The sequence below is a fragment of the Emys orbicularis genome, chromosome 2 (genome assembly GCF_028017835.1).
Source record: "Emys orbicularis isolate rEmyOrb1 chromosome 2, rEmyOrb1.hap1, whole genome shotgun sequence".
Lineage (NCBI taxonomy): Eukaryota > Metazoa > Chordata > Testudines > Emydidae > Emys > Emys orbicularis.
This window is the reverse complement of record NC_088684.1, coordinates 295,672,209-295,687,912: the sequence shown is the minus strand read 5'-3', so window position 1 is coordinate 295,687,912 and position 15,704 is coordinate 295,672,209. Positions and strand designations below refer to the sequence as shown.

The 15,704-nt window shown below is 64.9% G+C and overlaps 1 protein-coding gene across 1 annotated transcript in view; it reads right to left on the bottom strand.

Moving 5' to 3' along the window:
• The window catches only part of MYO1G (myosin IG), a 64,723-nt gene that overhangs the window by 21,457 nt on the left and 27,562 nt on the right, over positions 1-15,704 (bottom strand). The window contains exons 14-20 of the mRNA XM_065397809.1: positions 14,946-15,078; positions 9,987-10,153; positions 8,752-8,959; positions 6,369-6,592; positions 4,296-4,440; positions 606-710; positions 15-128 (exon numbers count right to left, since the gene is read on the bottom strand). Of these exons, the coding sequence (XP_065253881.1) occupies positions 15-128; positions 606-710; positions 4,296-4,440; positions 6,369-6,592; positions 8,752-8,959; positions 9,987-10,153; positions 14,946-15,078 (1,096 nt within the window). The remainder of the gene's footprint in view (positions 1-14; positions 129-605; positions 711-4,295; positions 4,441-6,368; positions 6,593-8,751; positions 8,960-9,986; positions 10,154-14,945; positions 15,079-15,704) is intronic.

Below are 15,704 nucleotides of genomic sequence, written 5' to 3'. Positions count from 1 at the left end.
CGCAGGGCTCTCACCGTGCTCAGAGGCAGGGTCCGCATCACCTTGTACTGTTTCCTGGGCTCCAGCTTGTAGAGGTGCTGGTCTGTGACGAGAATGGCCCGGTCCCTGCTCTTGTTAAAGCGGTTGATCTGCATGGCGGGGGAGACAAAGTCACCCGGGGTGCGGGGAGAATCACAGCCAGGGCCCTGAGCAAGAGGCAGGCGGCTGGGCCAGCCCAGGGGTCCCCAGCTCCCTGCCACCTCCCCTGTGCCCCAACCCTGCCGGGGCGGGAGGGGCTCCCTCCTGCCCTCCCAGGAGCAGCCGCTCAGTGCTCCACTGTCATGGACACCCGATCCCCAACCTTCCCCTCGCCCCCGGCTGCTCGGAGAAACGAGGGCGCTGAGGACCCTGCAGAATAAGGTCCCTGTAGGGCAGGGGGGAGGGAAATGGCCTATCAGCATCATGGACTGCAGGTGGGCCCAAAACTCCTGCCGGATCCTGCCGGCTTGGGGATCTCCCCAGGGCGGAGGGGCTGAGGCAGGCACTGTCCAGCGCACGGAGCAGGGCCATGGCAGGAGAGAGGGGGGCCCAGCCCCCCAGGGGCCTTGCCGCGCCAGGCTCCTCACCTTGCGAACATGGCAGGAGAACAGCACCGAGCCGAAGTGCACTTTGTCCCTCAGGGCCTGCACCCTCCTGGCGAACTGGGCGGCCATGACAGGGTTTTCAGCCACCTGGAGAGCAGAACAGAACCCGGGAGAGGCTCCGTCAGGCAGATGGGGCTGCGGTGGGATTTCCCCACGCCCACGGGAAGGCACAGCTCCCTGTGCGGGAGGCCGGCTGATTCGGCACGGCGCGGGAAGGGGCTTTCACTACCTTCAGCGCGACTGTGCCGGTAGCACCACGTGCTGCGTGCTCACCGGCTCCCTGGAGCTGAGCAGGAGTGGCTCGGCACTCGACTGGGAGACCCACGCGGTGGGGCCAAGGGGTCAGCTGCTGACGCTCTTCCCTGTTTGTCAGCACTGAAGTGATGCCCGTGGGGAGGAGAAAATCCCAGCCGGCCCACTCAGTCTCCAGCCCTTTGCCCACCCATGCCCAGCTGGGATCTGCTGCCTCGCAGCACCCTCCGGGTCCAGGGTCTCTCTGCCTTCTCCCACGGCCTTGATGCCTCCCCAGCCCTGAGCTCACTCTTCTCCCGCATCCTGACAGGCCCCTGGATGGCCCTGGCTCCGTGCAGTGCTTTACCAGCCCTTTGAGTTAAACTGGTGCCCCCACCCCGTACGTTCACTCTCCATGCCTGATGGGCAGCTGGGATCCGAAGGCCCCGGTGCCTTGCTCTCATACTGGTTTGGAGCCGGTTTCGTCACGTTAGCTGGCACTTGTGAGTTCACTAAAGCCAAACAGGTTTAAATCAAAGTGCCAGTGTCCACCCTGGGTGCACAGAAACTGGGTCAGGCCGAAGACAGTCTAGTCCGGCCTGCCGGCTCTCCTAGGGGCCAGCGCTAGGTGCTCTGGAGGGGAAGGTGTCGGATCCCGCAGAAGCAGATGTGCTCCCCACAGTAGGTCTCCCCCTGACCATTAAACACTAGAGGTTGGTTTAAGCCCCGAAGCAGGAGTGTGTTTGCATTAACAATGGTCACTCTGGATAGTCTGTTAGCCAGATAAACAGCCTTTTGGAATCTTGCTCAGTTCTTGGTGTCGGCATTATCCTGTGGCAGTGAGTTCCACAGGCTGATTACACCTTTAGTGAAAGTGTTAGCTCAGTGGGTGCAGCTCTATGCAGAGCCAGGCTACACCTCCAGTCTGGGGGCCTGGTTACTCCCTTTGCCTCAGAGCCCACCGACACATTTAACAGCCAACTTCCTTGGCTTCCTCTCCTCCAACTCATTCCTAAAGGTCCCAGTGGATACAGGATCCTTCACTGCCTGGCCTAAATTACGCAGCTGTGTTGCTGCATGTTATTAAGCTGCTGCTGCAGCTCACCCCAGAGGTGGCTGCATTCCAGCGGCGTGCACTGAATTTGTGGAGCACTTTGATCGAAGGGCACGATCGAAGAGCTGTTATGATCTCCTCCCCAGTACAGTTCTGTGGCGAACTAGCATAAAACTATAGACCGCAGCAGCCACCCGCAGAGGCCTTTACTCTCGGCTTAGACACAAGGGCCTGATCCTGCTGCTAGCCACAGCAGTGTAAATCAGGAGAGACAGTGAAGCAGGCAGCATGAGATCAGAATCAGGCCCAAATCAAACTCACACACACTCCTCTCCTGGCACGGCATGACCGGAAGGGGCTTGCAGGGCGTCTGCTCCCCTGACTCGTGCCTCCTTGTGGAGACCGTCCCGGTGTTCAGAGCCCTGCCGGGGTGAATTCACTGGAGGGGCCGGGAGATTTCCACCACATGGGCCCCGTTCGATCAGCAAGTGCCATGTGGCCGGGCCCAGCTGTGGGGTTAATTCAGCCCCCGTGGGCAGGGTCCCACACAGCCAATGCTCTCAGCCGGCAGCGGCGTGGGGCTTTGCCGGCTGGGGAGGAACAATCAAGCCTCTCTGAGGGCCCAAGCGAGAGCTGCTGGAGACAACCTCCCATTCCCGGCGAAAGGCAGGTGCATCTTGGGATGTGGATGTCCACTGCTCAGGGAGATGCAGCACTCAGAGAGCCAGGGACAGCCCCAACTCCCCGCCCCACACACCCCCGGACACGAGCCGTGCACGTGTGCACAGACACACCCAGAACATGCCCAGCACACTCTCACGGAGACACGCTACACGCACACAGACACCCAGCGGAGCGCATGCACACAGGCAGACACAAAACTCCTGCTCTCACTCACACAGACACACACACACAATGCCTGCCCAAAGCACACCCGTGCAGACATCCACCCCCAGATGAACACACAGCCAGCCGGTGCAGGTCTCCGGCCACACACAAACACAGCCAGACGCGTGCACCCCCCAATGGAGTCCCCCTGAAACGTGCTGGCTGGGAGAGCCGGATCCACGCTGGGATCGTCCCGGGGGAGAGGAACACTGGGGCCCCTCTGGGGAGCTGAGCCGCAGCCCGGGGAAGAGCTGCCAGCGCAGGAAGTAGGCAGCAAAAGGACGCTCAGTGTAGCAAGGAGGCACCTGCTCCTGGCAGGCTGCTGAGCCAGAGGAGAACAAGAGGCCAGTCAATGCCCAGCACGGGCAGCGTGGGGGTGGGCAGCGCTTGGTCCAGGCTGGCATAATTGAAGTGGGGATCCTGATGCCCGGGGAGACCTGTCACCCCACCGCAGCCCAGTTGCCAACTTGCCTGGCACATGACCCTACCGTGGAGGGATGGGGAGTTTGGTTTCCAGGCCCAGACCAGTGGGGGGCGGGTGACCCCCCACACACTCTGCCCACAGCCCGGTGACCGAGAGGCACTAGAGCTCAGAGTCACCCTGGCAGTACCAACTGGGGAGGCAAAGAGAAGGACTTGCATACTGGCACTCAGCCTGGCACTAGGCAGAAGGCAGCCGCACCACACAGCCGGCTGAGGGGGAATGGAGATGGAGTAGCACCAAAATGCAGCCACTTCTGGGGTGGGACGCAGCTGCTGTTTAACATCCCGCAGCAACGTGGCCAAAAAAAAAGAATCAAAGAAAACGTTGCATCCAGCTGAAGCCACAATGGGAGCCAGAACGTACCTCAGAGCTGGAATCTGGCCAGGCCCCCCAGATAGTTAAAGGAGCGCCCAGGCTCCTCAGTGACAGGTGGGCCCCTCCTGCGGGCGGACCAGCGCCCCCTGCACTGTACAGGGGCACAGACTCACAGAGATGAACACAGTCACCGGCACCGCTCCCGGGGTCTCCTCCTGGCCACATGCTGCTTGGCTTGCATGAGCCGAGGGCCCCCCAGCCATTCCTTCTCAGCCCGGACATGGGAGGAGCGAGGGGGCAGAGCCGGGAGAGCCCAGAGGAGGGGGTGCATGGGGGCACAGGGACCAGCCCGGGAGAAACAAAGGGAGAAACGGGGCTTTAACGGGAGCCTGTCACTATGGCAACTGCAGCCTGGCAGCAGAAAGCAGCTGTGGGCGGCGAGAGCAGATGCTCGGGCGGGCAGCTGCCTCCCCCCCCCCTCGCCCAGCTGGGACGCCCCCCCGAGCACAGCGCCCACCTCATCCAGTGCTGCTTTCACAGCCTGGGAGCAGGGGGATGCCCTGCTCCCCGCCAAGAGAGCAGCGCCCCCTGCTGGATCACCAAGGCCACGCCACTTCCCCACCTGCCTCCCATCCCGAACCCACTCTGCCAGCATCACTGGCCCAGCGGGCTCCGGGCAGCTCCCCGGCCAAACACTCACCGACGACAGGTAATCCCGGCCCCAGTTCCTCTGGCAACCCCAGTCTTTGCGCAAGCCCTGCAGCACTTCCATGGCCGCCACCTTGGCCTGGATCTGCGCCATGTCCGAGGGAGGGATGTTCTTCACGATCTGCCTGGCTCGCCACCTGCAGCGAGGGGAGGGGGCTCAGGGATCCCGGCTGCTCTGCTAGGTTCCTGGCCTGCCCCGGAGCGCAGCACCCTGGCCTCTGGGGGGCAGCCCCCCCCAAGGCATCCCCCCCGGGCAGGCTGCGAGCTGGGGGCCTGCATTTGCTCCCCTCGGCTTATTGGACAGCATCGCGCCCGGCTGCCACTGGGCGAATCCCGTAGGGATGAAGCAATCACTGCCTATCAGTCAGGTGGGCACGGGCAGAGCTGCGGGGGGTCCGCGGTTGGGGTATCCGGGGGACTGTGGGTCAGGAGCGAGGGGCGTGGGCCGAGCTGGGGCGGCGGGGGGGGCTGTGGGTCAGGAGCGAGGGGCGTGGGCCGAGCTGGGGCGGGGGGGCTGTGGGTCAGGAGCGAGGGGCGTGGGCCGAGCTGGGGCAGCGGGGGGGGGGGGGGCTGTGGGTCAGGAGCGAGGGGCGTGGGCCGAGCTGGGGCAGCGGGGGGGGGGGGGGGCTGTGGGTCAGGAGCGAGGGGCGTGGGCCGAGCTGGGGCAGCGGGGGGGCTGTGGGTCAGGAGCGAGGGGCGTGGGCCGAGCTGGGTTGGTGGGGGGGCTGTGGGTCAGGAGCGAGGGGCGTGGGCCGAGCTGGGTTGGCGGGGGGGCTGTGGGTCAGTAGCGAGGGGCGTGGGCCGAGCTGGGGCGGGGGGGCTGTGGGTCAGGAGCGAGGGGCGTGGGCCGAGCTGGGGCAGCGGGGGGGGGGGGGGGGCTGTGGGTCAGGAGCGAGGGGCGTGGGCCGAGCTGGGGCAGCGGGGGAGGGGGGCTGTGGGTCAGGAGCGAGGGGCGTGGGCTGAGCTGGGGCAGCGGGGGGGGGGGGGGGGGCTGTGGGTCAGGAGCGAGGGGCGTGGGCCGAGCTGGGGCGGCGGGGGGGCTGTGGGTCAGGAGCGAGGGGCGTGGGCCGAGCTGGGGTGGCGGGGGGGCTGTGGGTCAGGAGCGAGGGGCGTGGGCCGAGCTGGGGTGGCGGGGGGGGGGGGGGGCTGTGGGTCAGGAGCGAGGGGCGTGGGCCGAGCTGGGGTGGCGGGGGGGGGGGGGCTATGGGTCAGGAGCGAGGGGCGTGGGCCGAGCTGGGTTGGCGGGGGGGGGGCTGTGGGTCAGGAGCGAGGGGCGTGGGCCGAGCTGGGTTGGCGGGGGGGCTGTGGGTCAGGAGCGAGGGGCGTGGGCCGAGCTGGGGTGGCGGGGGGGGGGGCTGTGGGTCAGGAGCGAGGGGCGTGGGCCGAGCTGGGTTGGCGGGGGGGGGGCTGTGGGTCAGGAGCGAGGGGCGTGGGCCGAGCTGGGTTGGCGGGGGGGCTGTGGGTCAGGAGCGAGGGGCGTGGGCCGAGCTGGGGTGGCGGGGGGGGGGGGGGCTGTGGGTCAGGAGCGAGGGGTGTGGGCCGAGCTGGGGTGGCAGGGGGGGGGAGCTATGGGTCAGAAGCGAGGGGCGTGGGCCGAGCTGGGTTGGCGGGGGGGCTGTGGGTCAGGAGCGAGGGGCGTGGGCCGAGCTGGGTTGGCGGGGGGGCTGTGGGTCAGGAGCGAGGGGCGTGGGCCGAGCTGGGTTGGCGGGGGGGCTGTGGGTCAGGAGCGAGGGGCGTGGGCTGAGCTGGGTTGGCGGGGGGGGGGGGCTGTGGGTCAGGAGCGAGGGGCGTGGGCCGATCTGGGGTGGCGGGGGGGCTGTGGGTCAGGAGCGAGGGGTGTGGGCCGAGCTGGGTTGGCGGGGGGGCTGTGGGTCAGGAGCGAGGGGCGTGGGCCGAGCTGGGCTGGCGGGGGGGCTGTGGGTCAGGAGCGAGGGGCGTGGGCCGAGCTGGGGTGGCGGGGGACGCTTGCCAGGCTGCACTGTGGCTGATTCTAGCCTTGTCAGCGAGGGGCCCAGGGGGGAGCAGGGCCTGCGTGCAGGGTGCCCCCTCTGTCCCCCGGCGTTACCTGCGGAAGAGCAGCTTGCTGTTTTCCTGGAACTGCGCCAGCACCGCCGGCGGGTCAGGCCACTCCACGCTCTTGCCGTAGTCGGCCATGCTGCGCACCCCCTGGAAGCGGCGCACCAGCTCCAGCAGGTACGTCTTCACCTTGTGCCGCTTGTAATGGCCCATGATGGTGTAGATGGCACGCAGGTACCGGCAGCGCCGCCGGGCCAGGGCCCCCCGCCACGCCTGGGACAGACACACAGACCCAGTCACACCTCTGCTGGCAAGGCCCCACCTGCCAGCCCCCAGGACCCCACACCCAGTGCCCTGCGGCCATCAGGAGCAAACCTCACAGCCAGCATTTGGAGCCACACAAACCATGGAGCCATCTCCAGCCCCACACCATGTCTCCTCTCTCTGCCGCAGGAGGACTCCAGAGCCCTTTACAAACCAGGCACACGGGGATCCCTCTACCCACCACCAAAGGGCAGCCACCTCTGGGGTGGGATGCAGCAGCTGTTTCGCATGTGGCAATGCGGCACAGCCGTTTAGGGCAGGAAGTGAAGGAGCTGTTGGCATTGGAGTGAAAGCACAGAGGGAATGACAGCAGGAAAAAGGCAGCCCATAGCACACCGGCTCTAGGGCCTGGGAGCCCAGCCTGGGCTGCCTGAAGAGTTTTGAACCAAACCTTCTGGGAGATGTAGTCCGGACAGAGGCAGGGTCCATAAGGGAGGACAGGGGCCCGAGGGCACTACGGTGGCCCAGGTGGACACAGGCTGGTGTTGATAAAAAAAACAACGCTTTGACGTTTCCCAGTTGAAATGTTCTGGGATTTTTCATTGTACAAAAGTTTGGGGACAAACGCTGAGAAATGGGGATTTGGGGCGGGGCGGAAATTCCACAGCTTCTCCCGCGGCCACCCAGAGACACGTAGACATTCTGGGGTGCCGGGGATGCCCGGCCAAGCCTCACTCCCTTCGCCCCGGGGACCGGGCAGTGCTGCAGATGCTGGCACTCGGGCCCTGAGGACTCCGGCGCCAGCGCTCCCCATCAGCCCGTCACCGGGCTGCTTCTGACGTGACTAAGAAGCTCCCCAGCCAGACGCGTCGTCGGCTGTCGGGAAATCGGCTAACGGTGCCACGTCTATAGATAGTAAAGGGGTCGGGGGCTGGCCCCCGCGGAGCAGCAGCACCATGGCAGTCAAGGAGGTTGGGGGCTTGGAGCGGGGCAAGCACAGTCAAGGGACTGGACCCTCGGGCAGAGCGAGCACCTGGGGCCCAACCTCGGCACTGCGCCCCCTTCGTCTGACCTCGCCTGCCAGCAACCCGGCTCCATTAGGTTCCTGCCGGATCACGGGCAGTGCCCGCCCTTCCCTGCCCTCCCCCTGTGCCTGTGTCCTGACTCCTTCCCAGTGGTTCAGCGCCCGATGGGTGGCTGGGATCAGAACACCCCGGTGCCCCCCTCGCTCTCCCACCTGCCGAGAGGCTGCTGCTAATCCGCTCCGACAGCACAGCAGCTGATGGACCCTGACGTCCTCCTGACCCAGCACGGGAGTGGGGAGGGGCCATTCCCAGGCGCCAGGCGAAGCCATTGCCAGAGCTGGGGCTGTGGCACCGGGACATGGGAGGGATCAGACCGCAGCTCACCCCACCCACATGGCAAAGCCCCCGCGGGGCAGCTCTGGGGACGGACAACCCCTGGCTCCCGAGCACACGCGGCCCAACCTGGAGGGTGGGGCTCAGGACATGGACACGCCTCCACTGGGCTGAGACCTGGCAGACTCGGCTCATAGAGGCCACCAAGCAGGCAGGTGGGGGCACCACCACCCTGGGACCCGTTCCCCGGCTGATGCCGCCACAGCGTGGGTGCTGTGAATGGCCGTAATACTTGGTCCTTCTCTAGCACTGTCCGTGCGAGGATCTCAAAGCCTTGCACAGACAGGGACAAACAGTCGCTTGCGTGGGAGCCCCACGCAGAGAGCATGGCATTTATGCTCGCCATGCCCCCGCTGAGTCAGGAAGGGTCATCGGCCCATTTCATAGCTGGGAAACTGAGGCAGGGAGTGGGGGAGTGTCCTGCCCGCCGTCACACAGCGAGTCAGCAGCATAGCCAGGAATAGAACCCAGGAGTCCTGGCTCCCAGCCCCCCTGCTCTAACCCCTAGCCCCCACTCCCCTCCCAGAGCCGGGGATAGAACTCAGGAGTCCTAGCTCCCAGCTCCCCCTGCTCTAACCCCTAGCCCCCACTTCCCTCCCAGAGCTGGGGATAGAACCCAGGAGTCCTGGCTCCCAGCTCCCCCTGCTCTAACCTCTAGCCCCCACTCCCTCACACACACGGAGGGGATCACGTCTCTTTGCCGGGGGGGGGGGCAGAGCAGCTCAGCAGCGCCCCCCGGTGCCCCCTCACCTTCTGCAGCAGGAGCACGATGATGGGGATGAGCTGGGCCCGCTCCTGCTCCAGGCAGAAGAGGGTCTGGGGCATGCGGATGAAGATCTTGGTGTGGCCATAGGCCACGTCGTCCTGGAAGCCGTGCTGGTCGATGAGGGCCCGCGTGGCCTCCTGGTCCGTGGGCATGAGGTGGTTGGGCCACGTGTACTCGCAGGTCATCTTATACCTGAGCATGGAGACAGCATGGAGACAGCGGGGTCCTGAGCATGGAGAGCAGCCGGGCTGGCCTCCAGGGAAGGGGCAGCTCTGACCCATGGTGGGGACTGGTGTCAGGACGGAGCGGGAAGGGGAGGTGCGGCAGGGGGCAGCAGGATCATAGAATATCAGGGTTGGAAGGGACCTCAGGAGGTCATCTAGTCCAACCCCCTGCTCAAAGCAGGACCAATTCCCAACTAAATCATCCCAGCCAGGGCTTTGTCAAGCCTGACCTTAAAAACCTCTAAGGAAGGAGATTCCACCACCTCCCTAGGTAACCCATTCCAGTGCTTCACCACTCCTAGTGAAATAGTGTTTCCTAATATCCAACCTAAACCTCCCCCACTGCAACTTGAGACCATTGCTCCTTGTTCTGACATCTGCCACCATTGAGAACAGCCGAGCTCCATCCTCTTTGGAACCCCCCTTCAGGTAGTTGAAAGCAGCTATCAAATCCCCCCTCATTCTTCTCTTCTGCAGACTAAATAATCCCAGTTCCCTCAGTCTCTCATAAGTCATGTGCTCCAGCCCCCTAAGCATTTTTGTTGCCCTCCGCTGGACTCTCCAATTTTTCCACATCCTTCTTGTAGTGTGGGGCCCAAAACTGGACACAGTACTCCAGATGAGGCCTCACCAATGCCGAATAGAGGGGAATGATCACGTCCCTCGATCTGCTGGCAATGCTGCTACTAATACAGCCCAAAATCAGGATGGGGTGGGGTAGCCAGGAGCCAATGGTGGCAGGATGGGGAGGTACAGCTGGGTCAGCGGGGGCGGGAAGGGGAGGCTCAGCAGGGGGCAGCAGGGAGCTATAGTGGTGGGACAGGTTGGCTGGGTCAGTGGAGGCAGGACAGGGCAGGTGGGCCAGCGGGAGCAGGACGCTGTGGGGCGGCTGGGCCAGCGGGAGCGGGACGTTGTGGGGTGGCTGGGCCAGCGGGAGCGGGACAGGGTGGGGGGGCTGGGCCAGCGGGGGCGGGACGGGGCAGGGGGGCAGGTACCTGAGCAGGAAGCGGTCGTAGGGCTGCCGGTAGGCGAAGCCGGCCCTGCGGACCCGCACGTTCTCCAGCAGGCCCAGGTACTCCACCTGGTGGCGGCAGCGCTTGGCGTCAAAGAGCAGCGGCGACTTCTGGTCGTTGGGCTTGATGCAGCGCACGTAGTAGGGCTCCTGGGGGGAGAGGAGGGGGTGTCACTGAAACCATGGGGCGGGAGGGGTCCTCGAGCTGCTGCTGGGACCATCACTCTGGGGCAGGGGGTTGGGCGGGGAGGCTCTGGAGAGGGGATGCCAGTGAAGGGGGTGTCGGGAGGAGCCCCAGCATGGCTGGGCAGGGAGCAGGGGGAGTGGTGCCAGGCCAGGTCGTATGTGGGGACCGGTGGGGAAGGAGGCCCAGGGCTGACGGGAGGAGAGAGGAGGGGTCACCTGCTCTGGGGATGAGCTCTGCCCCTCGAGGCCTCTGTCTCCAGAGACCAACCCAGGAGAAGCCTGGGAAAGGCAGGGCTGCCCTGGGGGATCCCCCAGCTGCAGGGTGAGCCGGGGGGCGCTGACGGGGCTGGCCGCCCAGGGCCAGCCAAGGAGCAGGGCAGGGGGCTGCATTTGGGGCACGCCAGGCGCTGGGAAGCGGAGGTGCAGGTGGAAGCCCAGCAGGGCTGGGGCAGCGGCAGGGTGCGCTTGGGGCCTGGGCGTGAGCCTTGCCGCCTCAGAGGGGAAACGTGCCCCTCCAAGGGGAGCGACGGGGTGAATGCAATGGCACTGCGGCTCCACAGAGAGAGCCCGGCCTGGGCTCTGCTGGCCACTCCGCCAAGCCCAGGGCCAATTGTGTGCCGCAGCACACACTACCCAGCAAGGGGCGGTGATGCTCACACCCCCTACCCAGCCATATGTCTCTTCACAGGGGCAGGCGGCGTCTACCTGGGGTCTGGGCGGCCGGGTCATTTCAGAGCTTTGGAGCCTGAGAAACAACGATCATTGCTGAGGCTGCAGTTTGGCTCCAACGAGAGGAGAACCAGCCAGGCCTGGCCCATCCCTGCCCCCTCAACATGGTCCATCCCTGTCCCCTTGGCATGCCCGGGCCACGTGTGAGCGGGGCAGGGTGACGAAATGGGAATTTTCTGTAATATTTTTATGATGCCACTGCGTGCCTCAGTTTCCCCTATAGCTTGCATGGTTACCCAGTGGGCAGAAGGGACTGTGTGCTCTCAGGGCAGGCTGGCAGACAGAGGTATGACCGTCACCCAGCTGTCTGAGCCGGGCTGGGGCGTTAAAAACGACTGGCTGAGGCTGATCGACGGAGAATCCAAGAAGATGGCAAAGCCAATCACCGGGCCACTGAGGCCTGATGACCACAGACCCAGAGGGAGGGGGATTTCCCCACCTCTCTGCAAGGAAGCTGAGCACAGGCCCCGGCTGGAGAACAAGGCCTGGGAAAGTGTGAGCTGGGAGGTCTCGGGGATCTCACTGGGGCGCTGACCATGGCGGGCAGACGGAGACAGACAGAGCCGGGGCTCAGCACGGCCTGGCTCTGGGCTGACCAGACCTGCAGCTCTCTGGGCTAAGCTCTCCTAGGCTGCATGCCAGGCGACCGAGAAACCCGCCCATTCTGCCAGCGCCGTGGGAATGGCACTGCCCATGCTTGGCGAGGCGTGTTAGCCCCTGCAGAGTGGGCAGGTCTCCCTCAGGCGTTCAGCTCGGCTAGACTCACTGAGGAGAGCTCATGGGGGGTTCTGGAGACCCAGACGTTCAGGCTCGAAGGGGCTGAGGGCACGTGGCCAACCCTGGAGGAAGGGCAAGACGCCCGGGGGCGCGGCCCACTGAAGGGCTTCTCCTAGACACGGCTCCAAAGCGGGGGGTGTAGCCCCGACCCCGTGGATCCGGGCCACGGGGAATGACACAGCCCCTGCCCCACTCAGCTCCCCACGAGCACGGTACAGAACTCAATGAGGGGGAGGGGGCAACCAGAGGAAATCCATGAACCTGGCAGTGGGCAGCTGGGGGGCAGTGCCAGGGGAGCTGCAGGCAGTGCCTTGCCTGTGTTCCCCAACTGAATGGCAGCCCCCAACTCCCAAAGCAGCCAGGTGGTGCCAAAAGAGATCCGGCAAGGGCAGGCGCCCCTGAGGGACAACACCCCCGTCCCGAGGGCAGTCAGGGCCGTGGGAGAGCGTCTCCCCTGGCCTTGCAGGGAGGAGAGGGGCCAGCTGAGAGCATGATGAGCTCCTGCGAGCCCTGCCCACCCCACTGCTCCGGTCCTGCCCTGGATGTACAGTGCCAACCCGCTCCTAACACCCCGTGGGAGCTCCCTGGGCAGGGTGGTGGGGGCGGCGTCCAGGGGCAGGCTGTGCTGTACGTGGCTGGTGAGTGCGTGTGTGTGTCACCACTGCCCTCTGCTGGACAGATCAGAACTGCTCAGCTGTGTGTCATAAGTCCCACACTGCTGAAAGGGATTCTCCTGTAGCTCAGATGGTAGGGGCTGTGTTTTGGGAGCAGAGGAGCCACTTCACAGCTGTCCCCGTGGTGCTCTCATGGGTTAGTGTGCAGCACAGTGCAACCTGTTACAATAGTGTTTCCTTCGGGGGGCTCCGGTGAACGGGAGCAGCACTGCGGCCATGTGATGGGGACAGGCAGCTCCTCCGCTCCAGCTGGGTTGATCCAGGAGACAGAATCACGGCTCTGAGCCTTGCGGCAGCTCACACTGGAGCTAAATTTGGCTGAGACATCAGCTTGCCAGTGACAGCATCAGCAGCAGGTGCCCAGGCAGAGCTAATGAGCAGCTAGAGGAGCGGGGAGTGAGAAACAGTCAATCCAGCACCGCCCGGGGCTTGTGTTCTCCAGTGCCAGGCGCAGCCCAGGCCAGCTCTCCTCCAACACCTATGCCACAAGCCCGAGCCGAGTCCCATCCTCACAGCCAAACAAGGGCTGGCTAGCTGGGGGTGTCTCTAGGCACGTGTGGGTCTGCTTTAGTGTGCGTACACAGACAGTGCGCGTCCCTGTGTGCATCAATCGCACGGACACACCTCCATGGCTGTGGGTCTCTCGCTCTAAGTCTGCGGGGATCCGTGCATGTACGTCTGGGTGGCCACGTGTCTACATGTCCTTCTGTCGGTGCACACATCTCTGCCTGCATGGCCGTGTCTGGCTGGGGGTGCAGCCAGGCGTGTGCCTCTGCCCATGCCTGTCTGGGTGGCTCCGTGCCAGAGCGGATCCACGTGCACGTCTGTCTGGGCCAGCGGCACACATCTGGGCTCCCCTCCCCCAACCCTCTCCTTGGCTCCCTCCCCCGCCTCTCGCTACTTCTCTTCCTACCGAGGGCTAATTTTAGCTGCTGCAGCTTCTGGGAACAGGTTCCTGATCAGAAATGGGAGCAAATGCCAAATGATTCACGGGTATTATTCACTGCTGCCTGTTGCCAAGGCAGCTGGGGTCCCCGCGTGTCTCCGCTCAGCCAGATACACGCGCTCCCCTTTAAATCAGGTCTTGATCCTCGCAGTGAAACAACCAAAGGAAACGGCGAATTGAATGGAGCGTGTGCAGGCTGGGGCCGGGGCAGCGGGTCGGTGGAGGGCAGGACCAGGTCTGGGAGGGCTACACAGGCTGGGGGATGCTGCTGTTTAGGATCGGCTACACTGGCCAATCTGCTGCTTGGCTCTGGCTAGGAACCAGCAGGCAGCCTGTCAGGTCCATCTCAGGGGCCCTCAGCTCCTGAGTGAGTCAGGATTCGCACCCAGACCCGGCTGACCTGCAGGAATCAAACCGACAGGTGGCTACGCTCCAGGTGCTAACAGTGCCCTCTTAGGAGCTGGCCCTTTAAGAAGCCCGGGTGGAGCTACTCATCAGTTAGCCAATCAAATGAGCAGTGGGCCAATCCGGGGAGGGAGGGGAGCAGCCTCAGAGGGCGGAGGCAGGTAGAGGACCCGGTTCCTGGGGAGGGAGGCCCTCGTGCCACTCAACAGCTCCCCCTCTGGCAGGAGCAAGCATGGCATGCTCCCAGACCTCATCCATCAGGGCTATCCCACCGTCACATGGCGACAAGGGCAGAAGGGTGGGGGGAACCATCCAGCTGTCTCGCCCCTGCCCAACCACCACAGCGCCCAGCCACCGAGCAAGCTCACAGGCTGCTGGGGAGTAGAGCGGCTGGGAGATGTAGGGCTGGGTGTCCTGCTGGCCAGCCATGCTGCCACCTGTGGGGGGTGGCACCAAGAAGCTGGGCAGGGAGGGGGCCACGGGGCGGCTCTGTGACTGGAGGGGTCAGTGCTGGAAGGGCGAGGAGCGGGGCCTCGGATGTGCGCTAGGGGCAGCCTGGGCGTGTGGGGCTGGAAATGCCAGGAGGCCTGCCCCTCTCCTGGGATTTGGGCCCTTCAGGGACGGGGCGCTCCGGGAAGCATCCAGGCGGCAGACGTGTTTGGAAGGGGAGGTGCAGGGGCAGTGTTAGAGCATAACCCCAAATGCCAAGCCTGGATCCAGGTTCTGGCCCGACAGCCGGAGCCTTCCCCTCCGACGGGCCGTTCAGAACTCCCTGAGACCTGGGAGAGGCCGGATCCTGAACCTCAGCCTGCCTGGGCTCGGCTCTGCCCGCTAAGGGACACAGAATCCAGCCTGGAACCGGAGGGAGGCCTTGGGCCCAGACCCATCTCGGGATATCCCACCTTTGCCAATCTCCCATCCCTACATGCTGCCAGTGGCCACCATGGGCCTATGCAAGCTCAGTGGCTGTGTAGGGCCAGCTCCACCCAGGGCCCTGCCTGCTGGATGACACTGGCCCCAGGAGCCCAGGCCGAGCTCCCTGACTGCCCTGGGAAGGTCCTTCCGGGCTCCCAGTCCAGACACAGGGGAGGTGGGGTATCCTATTGTTCTGTCACACAGGGCACCGTGGGACCTCTGGCCAGCCCTGCTCACCGCTGGCAGCAGCCAGAGGGCCCCGGTGAAGCAGATGACCGAGGAGGAGCCGGGGTGGGGGTGGGGAGGTTACCTTGGAGGCCAGGTTCTCCACCAGCGCCACCATGGAGTTCTTGAAGAGGGTGGCAGCCGTCAGGGGGCGCTTGGTCACTTCGGTGATGCTGACCTCGCCCTCCGGCCACATGTCCCTCAGGACGGGGTCCGTGCTGGGGAGAGATCACCAAGGGGCGTGAGGGGCCGGGAAGCCGACGCTCAGGGACGGGGACGCCAGGGTGAGGGGAGAGCACGGGCCCTGTTCGTCCCAGCTGTCCAGGGAGTTACTGTAGGCTGGAGACTTTTGTGGAAGATCCACCTACACCACCTCGAAGCAGAGCTCTCCTCCCCTCCCCCGTATTCCCTCCAGCCTCCTGGGCCATTGCCTAGACGGGATCCCTGGTGCCGGGAGAGACACAGGGGGAGCAGGACCCTGAGACGGAAACGGGCCACAGGGCCCAGATCCCGATCCAAGGCTCCGCAGATAGAGCCACAGCACGGGTTCGTTTAAAGGAAGAGCGGCACCCACTGGCGTAGACGAATGTGCAGCGCTGCCCAGGAGTTAGGAGGCTCCATAAGGCTGTTGTTGCCCTGTGCGAGGGAACCCAGCCAGGGTTTGGATCCTGTCCCAACTGCCCCCAGGCTGCTCCGGCTCCAGGAGCTCCCAGCCCGTTATCGCTCCCCTCTGCCCCCTGGGTTCAGTCAGGGGAAAAGGACCCAGAGCCCCTCCCACTGGTCAAAGCCGGCCTGCTGCTTGCCAATGGGCGGCCTGCAGGAGAGGAGTAGGGGCCCATCCTCA